The 20,011-nt window shown below is 39.8% G+C and overlaps 1 protein-coding gene across 1 annotated transcript; it reads left to right on the top strand.

The window, feature by feature from the left end:
* The first annotated feature begins 17,126 nt into the window (after nucleotides 1-17,126).
* Nucleotides 17,127-18,278, top strand: LOC110773128 (indole-3-acetic acid-induced protein ARG7-like). The gene has a single exon (XM_088245392.1). It carries the CDS (start codon nucleotides 17,574-17,576, stop codon nucleotides 17,874-17,876), a length of 303 nt encoding a protein of 100 aa, XP_088101518.1. The 5' UTR covers nucleotides 17,127-17,573; the 3' UTR covers nucleotides 17,877-18,278.
* Nucleotides 18,279-20,011: the final 1,733 nt, after the last annotated feature.

Raw genomic sequence — 20,011 nt, 5'->3', positions numbered from 1 at the left:
AGAATAGTTGAGAAATGAACAAACCAACTTAACAAAGTCGGTAACTCCAAAAATATCATGATAACAAAAACATGTTTTAGTATAAAAAAAAAAATCAAGGTATTGTAATATAATAAACTAACCATAGCTGTAGTATAATAAACTAACCGACATAGCTGTATACAAAGTCGGTGACTCTCCTATATATAGGCTTGTTGCCTTGAACAAAGAAGTAAGCTGAAAACTACAGCTATCCAGTCTCAAGCAATAAGCCAAGAGTGAAAAGGCTAATAAGCCGGCAAAAGAGTGAAAAGGTCAATAAGCCTAGTAAACAGTTTCTAGTTGTTGAAGGCCAATGAGCCTAGTCCTCTATAAAGCCTTGTACCCATCTATTGTTGAATAAATAAAATCACTCTTTTGTTCTTCCCATAAACCAACAATAATGGATATGGAGTAAGCTTTAATACAAGTAGATGAAGAGCTTTTCTATTGCTACTTGTTTTCTCTATATTCTCTCCACAATTCCCTTAGTTACATAACAAGCTTTACAATATGAATATTTTGTTGGAGATATACTAGGTAACTTCTCTACTTTAACAAACTAGCTAACTGAGTAATTAGCAAAGAAGGTTCGAGTGTGTTTACACCATAAACAACCAAGCATATTCGGCAATAGATGACTGATACCTAGGCAGACACGCCAGTTGCCATAGGGAAGAAACACTCCAAACAGACACATGGACAAGCCCTTAGAAAACGAGTGACATCACCTCCTTCTTAGCCTACCAAAGGAAGGCCCCCTTCCGAAGCGGTAACCACCTGTCGAAGCTCCTGACTGTAGAACCTAGAACCACAGACATGTGTCACCTCCACAACAGTTTGCAAAAAGTCCCACATCGAAACTTTGTGCAATACTCTGCCAAAATTACCACATATAGTTGTCTTAAGCATCAGAGAGCCTTCGGCAGGCACTACACCGGTGTCCGAAGCTTGACGACTGTTTCTTCCTTGTTTCCTTCTGCAGGGTTTTCCTGTACCAAGGATTCGTCACCTTCTCCCCCTCCTGAAGGTCTAGCACTCCTCCTCCTGAAGGTCTAGCACTCCTTTACCTAAGTTGACCCTACCAAAAATAGCATCAACAGTTTGGCGTCGTCTTTGGGAATCGACTTCCGAACCCCACTTCTCTACTAGTTTCGCTGGCTCCATCCCCCATCCGACCTCATCGTCTCTTCAGCCCCTCATACTCCGTTATGCCGAGTGAAGCTAGCCATGATACCCAACACCATAACCCTCGTGGGGAGTCTGATCGGTTCATAATTGTATATTATTTCTTACCCTTCTAGCTTATGATTTGGTTATGTTTTTGAGTTAAACTTGTGCTTTTAATCCTTTTTGTGTTTATCTTTCAGTTAATTGAGCTTTAGGTAACAATGATGGCTTTGGAGAACATAATTCATGCAATTCAAGCATGTTAAGGCCTAATTTGGATGAATTGATGAAGAGCTTAAAGACAAATTCATTATGGCTACAGCCCCCTGCCAGTCCAGTTCCGTAGGTCATATTGCAAGCTTTGTTTCAGCAACCTACATAGCTCGGATGAGGCCACATTCTTCATGAAAGTTGCTCCAATTGGTGTGTACTATAACATATCCAAAATTCAGCCCAATTGGATAAATCTGGAGTCCGTTACCTAGCAAACACAGAACCATGCTCAGGATGGATCCTATCAGCGCGGAAAATGAGTTAGCAATTTGTTTCGGCCTTAACTTCTTCCTCCGACCTTGGATTGGCCCAAATAACATATGGCTGGAAAGAAGACATTCTGAACTTCAATTTAGAGTGCTTAAAGTCCTAATTTGATTAAGAGAAGCCCAAGTTGTAAGCCCTTGAAGTTGCTGGTCATGCTGACCTCAGCATGTGCTGGTTGGATGCTTGGTCATGGTGAGCTAGGTATGAGCTATCATTTCTGGTTGGAAGCTTGGTCATGGTGACATGAAGATGAGCTAGGGCTACTGGTGGGATTTAGTGGTGAAGTGCATCAACCAATTCAAGATTTTCTAATACAAGTGCATCACCCATTTCAGATTTTCTAATACAAGTGCATCAACCATTTCAGATTTTATAATTCAAGTGTTGTATGCATTAGTCTTATTGAATTCTGATTTTCACTTCCCCTAGGCCTATAAATAGGGAAGTTCTCTAAGCTTGTAATAACACCCCAAGGGGGGGAGCTCTCAAACACTTCTCTAGAGCTCCCTTCCCTTCTCTCCCTCAAATTCTCTTAGTTTTGCTTTCTAGTTCTCAATTCTAGCTTTCTTTAATGTTTTCTTAGTTGTAATTTATTTTTCTTGTAATGTACATTCTTTCTTAAGTATTCAAGTTTGATTAGTTTCCAAGTTTCAATTATGATTTTTGTTCTTATTCATTATGCTTATAAGTTAATATGCTAGTTTGAATGATTGATCACCATTTAGGCTTGCATGTTAGCTATCTTGGTTTGAATTAAGAGTAGACACCATGCTTTAATTCGAATTGAACTATGAATAGGAAGAGTATGTATGGACATTCGACAACAGGGATTAGATACATGCTTGGTTGTTTAAATTGTTCTTCTATGCTTAATGGGTTCCTAATGCTTAATTTTAGGTTAGACAACAAATGATCAAATTAGGGAATTAGGAACACAAGGTTATGACCACACACCATGGCTTAATCATACTTTAGCTAGAATCAATCCATTAATCTAATTGAACTTGGGAACTTATCTGCTTGAGTTAGTTATTTCTTTCTTCCTTGTTTTATTTATTTCATTTCTTTTTCATTTCTGTTTTGTGTAGGGAAAATGAATTGAATCATTCAATCACCAATCCTCGTGGGATCGACCTCGCACTTACATACGCTATACGGCTCGTGCACTTGCGAGTATCACAAGTTGAGGATGCAGCTGAATCCATTTTGGTGCAGTTGTATCTACACAACAAGTTTTTGGCGCCGTTGCCGGGGATTGGCAACATAGTTTGGTTCTATTTCTTTTCCCTACTTGTTTTATTTTTATTTTTCATTTTCTTGTTTTTCTAGACAATTTCTTGTTTTAAAGTTAATGACGTTAATGGACCAGTTGTGTTTGTAGTCCAACAGAAAAGGACAATTGCCCAACAAGCAAGAGAACTGGGTTTAAGTCCCAGCTTACACAACCCATTGGTGCTTGTTGCTTTGAAGCATGGAATTGGACATGTGTTGATTTTTCCTTTTCATTTTTAGTTTTTTTTTTTTATATTTCGTAATCCTTTAATTCTGTTTCAAGTTTTTTGTGTTCGTTTTAGCAATTTATGATAGCTTAATAAAAATGGAGAGAGATGGCAACCTCAATCATAAGAATGGGGAGTGTGGAGCAGTGGGAGAAGTCGCGACCTCCAAATGCATCATGCTCGACCTAATCGCTTCAAGGGGGAGTATTCCAATCCTTTCTCTTTAGTTGTTTTGTTATTACTTCAGTAATTTTAATTTTCTATTTCTTTTATTAAAAAAAAAATTAAAAAAGATTTTTTATATTAGCTGACTCGTGGTAACTCCAGTGAGCGTCTCCGTCAATACAGTGTCTAGGAGTTCTTTAGGCGACACCTTCGGTGTCTAAGAAGTTTGGGTTTTAAGTGGGACCTTTGTGACCCCTCCAACCTTCCCGGATCCCCTGGCTATGTTTTCTGAGGCCCTTAACTGGTCATCCATGAGTTGCTTGTATATTTGTGTGTTTTTTTTTCAAAAAAAAAAACAAAACAAAACAAAAATTAAAAAATTAAAAAATTAAAAAGTTTAAAAAAAAATTGAAATTTGAGTTTTTATTTAATTTTCCTTGTAAAGTGCAATTTGGAACTTCTTTGTTGTTTTTTTTTTCTTTGTGTGGTCAGTTAGTTGTAAATAATAATAAATTAAAAAAAAAAAATCAATTTGGAAGTTCTTTGTTTTCTTTTATGTTCTTTTTTTTGTTTTGTTAGGTTAGTTTATTTATTTACGTGGTGTGGTTAGTTAGTTTATTTCTGAGTGTTAAAAACCCATTTTTATTTCATTTCAAACATTACAAACAAAGAAAAAAAAAAGTAAAACAAAAAAAACAAAAAAAACAAAAAACAAAAAAAACATTCAAGTAAATTAAAAATAAAAACAACTTCTTCATCTTCATCTTCATCTTCATGGCATGCCTCTATTATCTCTTACTTGCAGAATCTGCAGCAGCTCCACATGGTCCTCATTTTTTCTTTGCAGTGCTTCCACGTGCTGATTGGCACAGTAGAGCCGCTTCTGCAAGTCCGCCACCATAGCCTTCAAGGAAACTATTTCCTCGCTCATCGCGGCACACTCCCGTGTTCTCGCCAGCAATCGCATACCCAAATTGGTAGCCGAGACCGCATGGAGAACAGTTAAATTATTGGACTCCTCCACCGCTGCTTTGTCAGACCTCTGTGCCACATGCAGATGATCTGTCGGTGTGAGCTTGCTGCCAATCATGCCTCCAAGCAGCGCTGCTCTGTTCGGCATTGCCTCAGAAAAGTTCGGTATTACCTCAGCAAAGTTTGAGGCCGTACCGTGATGATATGTGGAGTTTGGGAAGACATGGTTTTGAGGAGCCCTTATCTGCGCATTCGGTGGCGCAAGGGACAATTCAAGGTTGAGATCATCAAGGTGAGTGCATGAGGATGCCATTGTTTTGTTTTTGGATTTTTTGATGTTTTTCTCTGAATTTGCAGAAAGAAATGCGGGGTACTCTTCTACTTCACCGAGATGAGTTTAAATAGACTTATACAGACGAGGGAGCCGAAAGCACTTCGGATCTCGAGGGTGCTATCCTGTGCTCTTTTCTCTCGGATCCCTTCATTTCTGGCGCAAATTGCGAGCACGTTTTTTTTTAAAAGGGAGCATGTCTACACTTTCACTTACTTTTGCCTCCCTGTTTTCTGATGTTTGTGTTTTTGCTTTTTCAGTTTTTATTTTATTTTATTTTATTTTCAATTATTTTCTTCTTGTTTGACAGGTTTCTTAATAATGTAGTTGGAAGAAGAGACAAAATTAAAGATGCGTCTTGGACACCTGGTGCAAGAATCCCAACTCTTCTTTTAAATTCTTGTTTGAATTGCGTGTTTATTTCAGTTTATTTATTTATTTATTTATTTTGTTTTTTATTTAATTAGGTAGTATAATTTAAAACTCATAGGATATTCTTTGAAGGAGCTAAATTTTTGGTAACTCCAGTGAGCAACCGCAGTCTATACAGTGTCTAGGAGTTCTTTAAGGCGACACCTTCGGTGTCTAAGAAGTTAGGGTTTTAAGCGGGACCATTGTGACCCCTCCAACCTTCCCGGAACCCCTGGCTGTGTTTTCTGAGGCCCTTAACTGGTCATCCTTAAGTTTTTCTCTTAAAAGAAGAAGCAGTTATTTGTGTATTTACTTAACTAAAAATAAAAAATAAAAAAAAATAAAAAATCTTGTTTGGGTCTTCGTGTTTTTGTTTGATTGTCGTTCTTTACATTTAGGGTCAATCGTTTCTTTGAGATAGCTAACGTTTTTATTTCCCAATTAAAGAAAAAAAAAAAAAAAAAAAAACACACATACACTTTAAAATTAAATAATAAATAAAAACTGAAATCATTTCTTCTTGGCGCTCGGTGTCTCGACCATAGGAGCTTTGAGTTTGGCCCTTTGGCTGTCCTCTTCCGGGGCTTCACGCACAGCCTCTTGGGGCTCATCACTTGAGCTCCCAAAGATCGCAATCTTAGCTTGAGCGTAACTACTCTCGCGATCCGCTTGCTTGCGTTTACCCGGTCTGTCTAGGTCCTCCAGTTGCTTTCTCATGTCGCGAGAGTACAACTCTACCATCTTTGATAGATTTTTATTCTCGTCTCGCAATACTTCTAGCTGGTGTCGATTCACCTCCACAATCCTTGACCTCTCCCTTTTCAAGCTTTTTATAGCACTCTGACAGTCTTCAACCAAACTTCGCTCCGCCGCCAACTGAGCTTTAAGCACCTCTACCTCATGGGACTTCGCAAGTAGGCGATGACCCAAACTTGCGACACATGCTGTACTCTGCACGCTCAGTGCCAGGGCATCACTCGTGACCCGGTTGTCATCCCTTGTCCCGAACACACGTATATCTTTGGGAGTCACTAAATTTCTGCAAACTCCAATGGCAACATCGTTGTCCAGGAGTATTGAGTCATTGACAGTCACAGGCCCCCGTGCAGAGGCAAAGTAGGGCATCCATACTGGTGCTACTGCTTGGCCTCGTGTCTGAGTCGGTGGAGCTAGGTTGAGATCTAACGAAAAGGGGTAGGAAGAAGCCATTTGATTTCTCACTTTTTTTTTTCTTTTTCTTGCTTCTTTTCTCTTTTGTGTTTCTGAGTTTGTGTGTTTTTTGTTTTTTGTTTTTTTCCCTTCTTTTTCCTTCTTATAGATGTAGTCTTTGACAAACAAACCCTAGCCGTTGCAGCGTCTAAGCGTTTTCTGAATATCCAGCGTTCCTCGAGTCCCACAACCTTCTCACTTTCCAACCGTTTCCAACACATTTGTCACGACTTGCTTTGTCTGAACGGACGCGTTCAGCAAAGTTGTCGCGCCTTTCCATGAGCCCGTAATTTTCGCTTGTGGATCTGCGGCGCCTCTATGCGTCGACACGTGGCTCCTGCTTTCTGCCCGTGACTATCCATGAAACGACATCAGGGACCACATTCCCTCTTTTTAGAAATCCCGCTTTGCGCTCATAATTCACGTTTTATCTTTTTAAGAAAAAAATTAAATTTAAACGTGTGGGCTTCAGATTTCATGTTGGGTCGGGTTTTACCGTTGTTGGGTTAATTTCATTTTGGGTTGGGCTTTCAATTGTTTGGGTTTCAGTTTGTGTAAGACTATCTGTTAGGGCTTACTGTTTTGAGTGTTTTACTGTTTCGTGTTTTTTTATTTATTTATTTTATTTTATTTTATTTGATTGTTTGTTTTGTAATTTTTATTTTGTAATTGTTTTATTTTATTTTTGTATGTTTTGTGATTTTTATTTGCTTTAATACCCTTCATTTGTTGTTATGACATTGGTTGTGGCTAATTTTTAAACATTGAGGACAATGTTCATTTCTAGGTTTGGGGGTATTGGAGTTTAGCAAGTAAATTTGGTTTTTCTTAAAATTAAAAAAAATAATAATTGAAAAAAAAAAATTATTTATTTTTTTGCTTGTTTTTATTTTAAGTATTGTTTTGTTTTGTTTTTGTTTTGAGTCACTTTCCGAACACTTATGATGAGATAGTGATAAATGTTTGCATGACTTAAATAAAAATTGGATTTCATTTTATTTTAGTGTTTTTTTTTCTTTATTAAAAAATAAAAAAAAATTGGCATTGTTCTAACATGATATGCTTGAAACCTTCTTTAAACTTGCCATTTGTTTCATAATTTTCCAATTAAAGGATTTGCATGATCTAAAGAATTGTATGAAGCATAAATTAGACTTATATAACCAACCATATAAAGTGAGCTTTTGAGCCTTGTACTTCAATTCATGAGTGTTATATACATACTCTTATTTTCTTGTCATCAAAGTTGTTGTTTGATCTCATTATTCATTGATTTGGTTGAACACTTAAAAGTCATTCATTCTTATGCAATTTGATTTCATGACATTTAAGAAGTGATATTAAGGCCCTCTTTGGATCGTATGTGCCTTTCAAGCTAACCTTATGCATGCTTAAGCATGATTTTCCATTGTTAACCATTTTGAGCCTACATGTAAACCTTTTCTTTCATTTACCAATTTTATTTCCTCGCCTTAGCCCGAAAAACAAATATTTACCTTTCTAAGGAACTCATGAGCTTTAATTGGGATGTGTTTTTCATACTAAGTTTGGGAATGGGTGTTACATTTCGAAGAAAAAAAAAATCACACAATTGGTGAAAGAAAAGAGAAAATTTAAGTGGTGGTTGATTGAAATTTCATTTTTGGGCATTCAAAATAAATTGGTGTTTGTTCAATTAAAGGAAAGGAGTATCAATCAATGTAAATGAAGGTATAAGGAGTTTTGATCATGTAAAAGAAAAAATCTAATCGTGATGATTCGAAGTCTTGTAAACAATTATTTTATGCTCTTACATTGCGAGTTCCTTGGACTTTGTATTATCCATACCTTTCATTTCTTACTCACCTTACACCCTTGGCCCCATTACAACCCATGTTAAAGACCTAAATTGATCTTAAATGTCATGTGGTTGAATTGCATTCATTTTTCTACTTTTAAGTGTTTGACATCCTTCTTGAGATCATATTAATGCAAGTTCTTCATATTTCTATTGCGAGTTAAGTCCCTTATGGTTTAACTCTATTCTCATGTTTATAACTGAGTGTGCATTATAGCCCTCTTCTGAGTGATTCATTTGTGAGAGGACAACTTTGGTGAGATTTGAAGTTGAACTTATGCTTTGTATGATTTTTGAAATTGTGTGAAAACTAAGATTGGGGAATTTGTTGCATTTGGCTATCACACTACTACACTTTGAGCATATTGTGTTTAGAACTTTGCCGCTTTGTAAATAATGTCTAAAAATTGAGCTTTTATTGTTAAAACGTTTAAGTCATGTGCATGAGTCATTTCTCTTCAGAAAATGTTCGGAAAAATTGTTTTAAGTTCTTTGTGTTTTTGTGTTTGTTTTTGTTTTTGGTTTTGCTTAAGGACTAACAATCTTTAAGTTTTCTAATTACTTTGTTTTACAGAGTCAGTAAAACGTTTGTGGGTATCGTATCTGTTAAACCCTCAGGAGACACAACTCCTCCTACTAGGGATGCCTAGAGGTTTAAAGGCTTGTTGCATATGCTAAATGCAATCGAGTTACCTACGAAAGTGGTTTAGTTAACTTCTAGTTTTGTTTTTAACTTTGTTTTGTGTTGTTTTGCTCGAGGACTAGCAAAATCTAGGTTTGGGGGTATTTGATCGGTTCATAATTGTATATTATTTCTTACCCTTCTAGCTTATGATTTGGTTATGTTTTTGAGTTAAACTTGTGCTTTTAATCCTTTTTGTGTTTATCTTTCAGTTAATTGAGCTTTAGGTAACAATGATGGCTTTGGAGAACATAATTCATGCAATTCAAGCATGTTAAGGCCTAATTTGGATGAATTGATGAAGAGCTTAAAGACAAATTCATTATGGCTACAGCCCCCTGCCAGTCCAGTTCCGTAGGTCATATTGCAAGCTTTGTTTCAGCAACCTACATAGCTCGGATGAGGCCACATTCTTCATGAAAGTTGCTCCAATTGGTGTGTACTATAACATATCCAAAATTCAGCCCAATTGGATAAATCTGGAGTCCGTTACCTAGCAAACACAGAACCATGCTCAGGATGGATCCTATCAGCGCGGAAAATGAGTTAGCAATTTGTTTCGGCCTTAACTTCTTCCTCCGACCTTGGATTGGCCCAAATAACATATGGCTGGAAAGAAGACATTCTGAACTTCAATTTAGAGTGCTTAAAGTCCTAATTTGATTAAGAGAAGCCCAAGTTGTAAGCCCTTGAAGTTGCTGGTCATGCTGACCTCAGCATGTGCTGGTTGGATGCTTGGTCATGGTGAGCTAGGTATGAGCTATCATTTCTGGTTGGAAGCTTGGTCATGGTGACATGAAGATGAGCTAGGGCTACTGGTGGGATTTAGTGGTGAAGTGCATCAACCAATTCAAGATTTTCTAATACAAGTGCATCACCCATTTCAGATTTTCTAATACAAGTGCATCAACCATTTCAGATTTTATAATTCAAGTGTTGTATGCATTAGTCTTATTGAATTCTGATTTTCACTTCCCCTAGGCCTATAAATAGGGAAGTTCTCTAAGCTTGTAATAACACCCCAAGGGGGGGAGCTCTCAAACACTTCTCTAGAGCTCCCTTCCCTTCTCTCCCTCAAATTCTCTTAGTTTTGCTTTCTAGTTCTCAATTCTAGCTTTCTTTAATGTTTTCTTAGTTGTAATTTATTTTTCTTGTAATGTACATTCTTTCTTAAGTATTCAAGTTTGATTAGTTTCCAAGTTTCAATTATGATTTTTGTTCTTATTCATTATGCTTATAAGTTAATATGCTAGTTTGAATGATTGATCACCATTTAGGCTTGCATGTTAGCTATCTTGGTTTGAATTAAGAGTAGACACCATGCTTTAATTCGAATTGAACTATGAATAGGAAGAGTATGTATGGACATTCGACAACAGGGATTAGATACATGCTTGGTTGTTTAAATTGTTCTTCTATGCTTAATGGGTTCCTAATGCTTAATTTTAGGTTAGACAACAAATGATCAAATTAGGGAATTAGGAACACAAGGTTATGACCACACACCATGGCTTAATCATACTTTAGCTAGAATCAATCCATTAATCTAATTGAACTTGGGAACTTATCTGCTTGAGTTAGTTATTTCTTTCTTCCTTGTTTTATTTATTTCATTTCTTTTTCATTTCTGTTTTGTGTAGGGAAAATGAATTGAATCATTCAATCACCAATCCTCGTGGGATCGACCTCGCACTTACATACGCTATACGGCTCGTGCACTTGCGAGTATCACAAGTTGAGGATGCAGCTGAATCCATTTTGGTGCAGTTGTATCTACACAACAGAGTCCTCCCGAAAGAAACCCTGAGTTGATGCGCACCTTCAAGCTGAAGAAGGAGAAGCAAGCATCAACTGAAGGGATGGGAGGAGGTATGCCACTAGTATCAAAGTTTATATCCAAGCCTGGATTAAACCTGGCCACCAATTTCTCCCAGCCAAATTGCTCCTCCACCATCGCGTCGAGCACAAGGTTCTTGAACTCATCATAAACCTTGTACTCATCCACCGCCTCGGCACGAGCCGCCGCTAGCTCCTCCGTCTTTTTCCTCTCCGCCTCAACCCTGACTTCCTCAGCAGCCTCCAGCCGGCGAGACACCTCCTTCAGCTCCCTCTCCAACCTCCCCACTTTTAGCTGCAACACATTCTTATCTCAAATGGGGGCCTGAGCTTCGGCAGTGGCATCCTTCGCGGTCTCTAAGTGACGTCTCGTCAATGCCACCTGTTTCTCTGCCCTGACCAGGGTCAGATACATATCCCTAAAGGCCTGCAAACACACATCATCATCATCAGTTAGACATAGCTTCAAAAAAAAAAAAAAAAAAAAAAACACACACACACACACACACAAAACAAAATAGCCATCAATTAACCAAAGTGCCAAGACACTTACGTTGGCAGCAGACAGGACTGACTTCTGGACCTGATCCAAGAAGTCCGTGGCCTTGGTCCGAGGGAGCTCCCCTACATCCATCTTTACCCCGGTCAAGAAGGCATTCATAAGGGGCAATTCCTGGCGATGCATCGCCAAGGTCACCTCCTTCTTCTCCCGCCGAACCGCGGCAAAGTCTATATCCTCTGTGCCCTAGGGGAACAGCTCTTCCATCCCAAGCGGTATCCTCGGCGAAGGTTCCAGGTCAAAAGGTGGTAGCTCTGCCCTACCCGTGACATCGTGGATGGCTGACTTACCCTTTCGCCTCTTCTCAAGCTCCTCCTGCCCACCATCATCCTCCCGAGGCCACTTCCCAGCAGTATGCCCCTCTGCCCCCTCGGCGGTGCTAACTGCACCCTTCGCTTGAGCTTTCTTGGCATGGTTGGCCTTCTCTCTTTCTCTCATCTCCCGCAGCTTCTGCTGCTTCTTTTCCTCATCTACCTTTACCACCTTGGGTGAGCCCTCCACTATTGTTACATTCTTCCGTATAGCAGCCACTATCATTTACAGAAAACATAATCGTTAGTCCAGCATACAAATACACAAACAAGAGAAGGGACAACCCAACAAAAAACAAAACTTATTGCCTTGAAGAAGCCGTAATTCCAGAAGAAGCGCTGGCGTCACTATATTCCTCGCCGCCCGTCTCTCTACTGAGACCAGAGTCCTAACCAACTTTATCTCATCCTCCTCTTCCTTCAAGACAGGACTGCACTTCACTGAACCTGCATAGCACAAAACTATCAGTATCACAACCTTCGGAAGGCATGAAAACACATACCAAAGCAAGTTCAACATAACATAAGGGAAAAACTCAACGACCTATGGACTGAAACTGGGTAGGCACGCGTCTGCTGATTGTCTTCCCAGGCCAACACTCCCAATCACCAAAGGCAAAGAACCATCGGTTTCTTCATGTCTTATGTGACGTTGGTGGCTGCCCTATAAAGTACCCTATCTCCTTCGCCTTTTGGCAGTTAACCTGCACCCAGCCAAAGTTACCCTGCTGCCCTATAATGTACACCCCATGTAAAATGATCCAAAAATTGGGGTTGTATTGCCCAGGAGCATAGCCCAACCGTGCCAACATCATCTGCACCCAAGGATGCAACGGCAACCTCAAACCATACTTGTACATGGCTGAGAACACCATCACGCAACCATTAGGTGGATACCTCACCACTTCTGTTGGCGTTGGCAACCTTAACCCCACACAGTCTGGAATCAAATAATCCGCCTTCAACTGCTCCAACTCGTAGATACTAAGCTTGTTCCTCCTCGGCAGCGGAACACCTACTAGCACATTCACACCACCAGAGGCCATCACTACAGTCCCAGACCCAGACGGCTCCCCTTGCCCACTTGAACTAACTTCAGACGCCTGAGTTATACCCAAGACCCGGTTAGCAACGGCCTCTAGGGCAGTATAATTCCTTTGCATCTCCCTGTAAGCTTCCCCCCATAGCTAATTGATTGCTTCTCTCTCTATGACCTATTTTTCTCCACTATCAACCCCTTCACCATACCTTCGGACTCAGTACTCTCCTCATCAGATCCCAAGGCTTCGTCATGTTTATGACTCTCCAAGTCCTCCCCACTGAAGGCATGGGTACTTGGCATACTTTGACTATTTCTTTTAGAATTATCAGACATCTACAAACAGAAAAATATAGAAACTAATGGGCATGCGAAGATTGAAAACAAGTCCCTATGCATGTTCTACAATGTTCATCAAGTTCATCCTAATTCATATAAAAAATGAAAAGTTCATGCACAAATTCAACAAAAAGGCGCATTTCAATCCAAAAAGGTGGGACAAAACAAGTTGTACCTTGTTATCTCCGCTGTACACGACTGCAGGAAATCACCCACGCCTAGTCGCAAATCGCCTCCGCCGCAGAGTACTTCACTGGAAATTGCCTAGCTTTTCTCCAGAAAACTTTCGAAAATTTTCCAAGTGCCCTCACTTCTCCACTTCGTCTCCCTTTTATGGATGCCAAAAGGATGCATCGGAATGCAAACCATCGCCATTACCTCCTAACCACCTCACTAGGAATGATGCTTCGATCCCAACAAAGCCCTTAAAAAAATTTCTGACAAGTGGCATTGCATAGTGACGACACACCTTCGGTTCAGCATCCTACGTGCCGAATGTGCAAGGGATCCAAGCGACAAGTGTGGTGACGTCAACCATTCCATTCGGCACCTTTCGTGCCAAACGCGCAAGGGGACTCACGCGACACGCGTAGTGGCATCACACCTTCCATTCAGCACCCTCTATGCCAAACGTGCAAGGGATCCACGCAATGAGCAAGATGACGTCAACCCTTCCGTTCTACACCCTTAGTGCTGAACGCGCGAGGGGACTCACGTAACATAAGTAGTGGCGTCACACCTTCCGTTCGGCACCCTCTGTGCCGAACACGCTCTACACCCTTCGTGCCGAACGCGCGAGGGGACTCACGCAACAGAAGTAGTGGCGTCACACCTTCCGTTCGGCACCCTCCATGCCGAACGCGCAAGGGGACTCATGCGACACATGTAGTAACGTCACACCTTTCGTGCCGAACATGAAAGAGGACACGCAACTCTCAAGTTGACGTCACACCTTCTGTTTGGCACCCTCCGTGCCGAACGTGCAAGGGGACTCTCAAGTTGACGTCACACCTTCTGTTCGGAACCCTCCATGCCGAACGTGCAAGGGGACTCATGCGACACGCATGCTGACGTCACACCTTCTGTTCGGAACCCTCCATGCCGAACGTGCAAGGGGACTCACATGACATGCATGCTGATGTCACACCTCCCGTTCGGCACCCCTTGTACCGAACGCCTAAGGGAACTCACGCGACACGTGTAGTGACGTCACACCTTTCGTGCGGAACGTGCAAGGGGACTCACACAACACACATGCTAACGTCACACCTCCTGTTCGGCACCCCCCGTGTTGAATGTGCAAGGGGACTCCGCGACGCGCATGCTGATGTCACACCTTCCGTTCGGCACTCTCTATGCCAAACGTGCAAGGGGACTCACGCGACACGCATGCTAACGTCACACCCTACGTGCCGAACGTGCAAGGAGACTCACGCAACAAGCATGCTGACGTCACAACTTCCGTTGGCACCCTCCGTGTCGAACGTGCAAGGGGACTCTTGTGACACGTGACCAGCAGCTGACATCACCTTTCGGCACCCCTCGTGCCGAACACGCAGACACACCTGACTCTCGCATGCATTACCCTTTGGCACGACATACCGTCATCTTCGGCACCCACCATGCTGAACCTAAAGATGATTCCAAAAAAATAAATAATAATAATAATAAAAAATCAGCAGCTTTCCTTTGTCTTCCCCTATGCCGGTATCACAAGAATTCCCTTTTGAAGACCGCCTTCCCAACAAACGTGCCTTCTCGCTTCATAGCTTGGGGGACTAGAGGGACTGCCTACGGCACCCGTCATATCGAAACGCTCAGTTTAATTACATAACATTCTACAAGTTCCCAAAAACAGAAGCCACTCCTTGATTCGCAACTTGGGAGACTATTGTTTACACCATAATCAATCAAGCATATTCGGCATTTGACAACTGATACCTAGGCAGACACGCTAGCTGCCAAAGGGAAGAAACACACTAGCTGCCAAAGGGAAGAAACACTCCAAACATACACACGGACAAGCCCTTAGAAGACGAGTAACATCATCTCCTTCTTAGCCTACCAAAGGAAGGCCCCCTTCCGAAGCGGTAACCACCTGCCGAAGCTCCCGACTGCAGAACCTAGAACCACAGACATGTGTCACCTCCACAACAGTTTGCACAAAGTCCCACATCGAAACTTTGTGCAATACTCTCATTCTCACTTCCCTATAAATAGGGAACAGTACCAAAGTAAAAAGGGTAACTACTTTATCACCTTTACCGTTATTCTGCCAAAATTACCACACATAGCTGACTTAAGCATCGGAGAGCCTTCGGCAGGCACCACACCGATGTCCGAAGCTTGACGACTGTTTCTTCCTTGTTTCCTTCTACAGGGTTTTCTCGTACTAAGGTTTTGTCACCTTCTTCCCCTCCTGAAGGTCTAGCACTCATTTACCTAAGTTGACCCTCCCAAAAAGAGCATCAACAGAGTGGTCCAAACGAAGTCATTTTCTTCAATTCAATCTTGGATTTTTTCCCTTGGTTGTAAGAAAATGTTTTTGAAAGATTTGACACCTTTCTTCATTAGGTAAAGTTTTATGTATCTACTGTATTTTTCTAAAATCTAATTGGGTTTTAGGTAATCATGTTGTTCAATAATCGTCTTCATTTTTATCACAAATCGCTAGAGTCAACAAGATAGATTTCACGAATTGTAATGTCAACAATTCATTTCATGTTGAATATAAGCATAAGCAATATGGCTTGCACTTGCATCTAACTGACATGTTTTACTCTATTGGCGCCTACAAAGAGAACCGCGAAAAAAGGACAAAAATTTCTTGTTTGCATCCAAAACAATCCATAAAATAAAGTTCTTCTACAACAGAAAGTATTTAAGTCCTTCAACCCTCGATGAAGTAACTTATGTTGGTTATCATCTTTTTCAATTTACATTTGCTACAGATTAGCACTCTCTAGACCACATTAATCTTGATATCATATGCTTTTTAGATATGTATTCATTACCTACTGCATTCTCAATAAGTATCAATTCTTCAAACAAATGAAAGACTTTCCTTGCTTGTTGAGCCTGAAGATCAGGGCCGTCCCTGAGATTTTGAGGGCCCTGTGCGAAACTTAAATTGGGGCCTCACATAATCTAATACAAAAATACTATAAAAAAAAAAAAATTGCCATAACTTAATGTTATAAACAATTTTTTTATAACTAAAAGTCACCATCAATAAATATGTAATGACAATTAGAAATCAAATTCATAAAAATTTAAATGTGTCCATTTGATAAATTTAAATGTTTGGTACAAAAATAACCTCCTTGTGCCTGCCCCTATAAGGTCCCTTGCTGCCTCAAATAAGCAATCTCTGGTTAATAGGAAAAAAAAATTGGCAATCACAAATTAAAGAGTAGCATAACTATTTGATTTTGAGTGGTCTGTATGAATTTAGGAATTATGAATTTCTCTTTTTGGTGTTGAAATTCCTGAAATTGAAAGAATAACAAAAATGGTCAAAGGACTAAAAAAAGAACCAAAAGAAAGATTGATGAATGATGATGATTACTTTACCAGAAAATCAGAGTTTAAGAGAAAGAAAAACTTTGAAGTGTTTTTGGTTTTGAAGTAAAAAGTGTTTGGGGAATATATATACTCTTCTTGTTGTTAGCTTCGATATTTCCCTTTTTTTCTTTAAAAGGCTTTCTGTTTTTTTTTATTGATATTTATAATAATTATGTAAAGTTTGTGGTTATAAAGCAAAAATAATATGAAAAAAGCCAAATGGACTGACTTCAGCGAGAATCGAACTTTGGCGCTTCCGACAAGTGAACATGCGCTGGAGCCAACTCCACTAGACACGCTCTTGTGCAAGTATTTTGCACGCTATACTATATATACAATTCCTATAATATTAATATATACAATATAAAGAATTTTTTTTTGGGGCCCTCAAGAATCGGAGGCCCTGTGCGGTGGCGCCACTTGCACCACCCCAGGGCCGCCCCTGCTGAAGATCATAGATGAAAGGACAAAGCCACATGCAAGGGTAGTTTGATGCTCCCAACCAACCAAACCATAGAGCATCCGAGGATCCATGTAAATTCTCATAGCACCACAAATTCTTGTCTTTTGAAGCAGCATTTATAAAAAGATGAAAAAGAAAGAGACTACTAATTTATCACACAAGCTAACAAGTTTTTGTTGTAGGGCATACCATATGCAGTACTATTAACCAGAGGAGCATCCAACTCAATGAATTCATTTTTCAAGAACATGGTGGTCCCTTTTGTTGTCTGTTAACCAGAGGAGCTAGCTAGGTAGGGAATCCTATTTCTACACAAGGATAGAGTTTGATCATTTTCACGAGAAATCTCTTGCGGAAGGGTTACATGAGCACGAAAACAAGCCCATGTGATTTGGGTACAAGCTATTGGTCCTCATTGCTTCTCCTCTCATTGCCCATTCAGTACCAATCATTTCATGTACCTGATGATTTTCTGCAAACCTTTCATCTATATATATATATACTATGCTTGGATTCCATCATGAGCAACTCAAGTCTTATCCTTCCCATGCACCGAAGCTCTCTCTGTTTTTTCCAAGTCCTTGCCAATCTTTTTCTTGTTGTTTTGTCCTCTTGAGAATACTAAATCATGGGTTTCCGGTTGCCTGGAATTGTTAACGCCAAGAGAAGTCTCATTCGATCTCCATCTAGTTCAAGTCAGACAGCTGATTCGAAGACCTTAGATATCCCAAAAGGCTATTTTGCAGTCTATGTTGGGGAGAGCCAAAAGAAGCGGTTTTTGATTCCAATATCATATTTGAATGAGCCTTTGTTCCTGGATTTGCTGAGTCAAGCTGAAGAAGAATTTGGATATGATCATCCCATGGGTGGTATCACAATCCCCTGCAGTGAAGACACCTTCCTTCATCTCACTTCCCGCTTAAGTGTATGAGTGCACACTAAAGAAAAGAAACTATGATCCAAATTCATTCATGTATAAGCATCCTCATTTCAGAACTCACTGAGTAACGATGAGGAAGAGGCTATGCTTGATCATCCACTGAGTCGACTTACATCTTGTGTTGAGAGGAAGCAATCTGTAAGCCTGAAGCGGCTTGTGATCTGAGCATAAAGTTAAAAAGTTCATGAATCTGACAAACGAAGATACGATGGATGTTGAAAAACTTTAGTCCAAAATCATGATCGAAATTTTGAACTCATTGAGAGTACATTCGGAGCATTGTAGTATAAAAGATCTTGGTCCTCTCCACATTTGGGTTGGATGCTATGATCTTCTCGTATGTAAACTTTGTTACTCTCCAGGAAAATATATTGGCATGTAAATTAAAATCCCGATCCACTTTCTTTTCTTATTTTTCATTATACTTGTATCTCTGTCATAAAATAAAATCATCAGTGGTTTACTAAAAAAAAGTATAATGGTTTACTTAGTACTTCCTATATCCATGGTGCCTCACGCCAAATGGAACCATGAACTTGAAGTACACCACTTTTTAACATTCCAGCCATCCAAAATTAGTGATATCCTCTTTCCAAAATAAAATATTTTCAGTTCTATTGGGAATCTTTACCCTGAAAGAATAATGAGAAGGAGAGTCATCACGAGGGAATAGAACGAGGCACTGAGCCGAGCCACTAAGGTTCTTTGGGTAAAAAATTGCACAATATATACGCAAGAATTTCCCTGTACTAGTGAGTGAAAGCCAAGTTTACATTGGATCACACAAGACTATTTTCCTGATTTACTCCATATTTATGTATGTCACAAGGAATAGATGATGACCAGTCATACTAGCCCGATCGTATCTATCATAAAAAAGATGGAAGATAAAAGGGTGTGGACAGAAAAAGAATCAGGAATGTGGAAACAATTGTATAGAAGCAATTGTGTTGGGGTTGGCAAGAGACATAGAAGCATTTGAAGGATCACATGACTCTGCCTTCCATCTCAATCTCAAGAACTTGGTAGCTATTAAGTTGGTATATTTGTTGGGGAACCGCACTTGAAAATTTATATGAAAAACCTCTTGTTGATTTCAGTGACTGAGTTCATTTGAATACAGAACATCATTCACATATGTCCACACTTTCTTGACAGGAACAGAATCAACAGATTAGCACTCTTTAAACCAGATTAATCATGTCATCTTTTTTTTCTTTTTGTCTTTTATTTTTCTGCAGAACAAAGTTGTTGTCAGTTATTTTGTATGGTATCTGAATCCAAACAAAGGTAAAATGCAAGATTCTAATCAATCACAAGTAAATGATAAATATTAATCCTCTAAGATATCTTCAGTTGTTGCCATAAGCAAAGGCAAGAAGAGATTATCAACCTAGCTTCTCCTTCTCTCTAGAATTTTCTAGATTTGTCTAGTAGTAGGCTTTTCGCCGAACTTGCCTAAAACAAAGATTGGCAATGGTTTTGCTAAACCAAGAGTTGTAATGGAAAATGGTTTTTAAAATATTGAGTTTAGACCGAGTAGCTTAACTTCAATTTATTAACTTCAGTTTTCTTGATCAAGTACTGTCAACTATTTAAATCAATACTGTCTTCTGGTTAAGTCCAGATTGGCCTAACAAAATGAAATAAATACCTCCTTTGTTTGCTGAGACTGAAGATCAGAGACAAAACTACAAAGCCACATGATAGGGTGCCTTGCTGCTCCCAAGCAAGCTATTTAGCACCGCACAACACAATTGTATCAGTGTTGGGTAGGACCACAACATATGCAGTGTTGTTGGTCCTTTGATGAAGTGAGAGGGCAATTCATTAGCAGACCTAATCAAGAAACTTTGTAGTAAACTAGTCCGATTATGTGGTCGGTTGAATTAGTGTGAACAAACAGAAGTGCATGTCTCAAGCATAAATGCTACTTACCTTACAGACATAATTCTTTTGAATTGAATCACCTCTGGTGGTCCTTTTGTTGTCTGTTACCTAGAGGAGGTAGGGAAGAGTTCGGTGAGAAATCTTTCGAGGATGTGTTACGTGAGAAGGACGACAAGCCCATGTGATTTCTCACAATCAAGTGTCCCTCATTGGAGCCCATCTCAGTGCCCTCTTCA

This window comes from Prunus avium, chromosome 8, assembly GCF_965620075.1.
Source record: "Prunus avium chromosome 8, drPruAviu1.hap1.1, whole genome shotgun sequence".
Taxonomy (NCBI): Eukaryota; Viridiplantae; Streptophyta; class Magnoliopsida; order Rosales; family Rosaceae; genus Prunus; species Prunus avium.
The sequence above is the reverse complement of the archived record's forward strand: the minus strand, read 5'-3'. Positions and strand labels throughout refer to the sequence as shown.

Coding starts and splice junctions, on each gene's coding strand:
- LOC110773128 (XM_088245392.1), top strand. CDS start 17,574: ATGGGTTTCCGGTTGCCTGGAATTGTTAACGCCAAGAGAAGTCTCATT.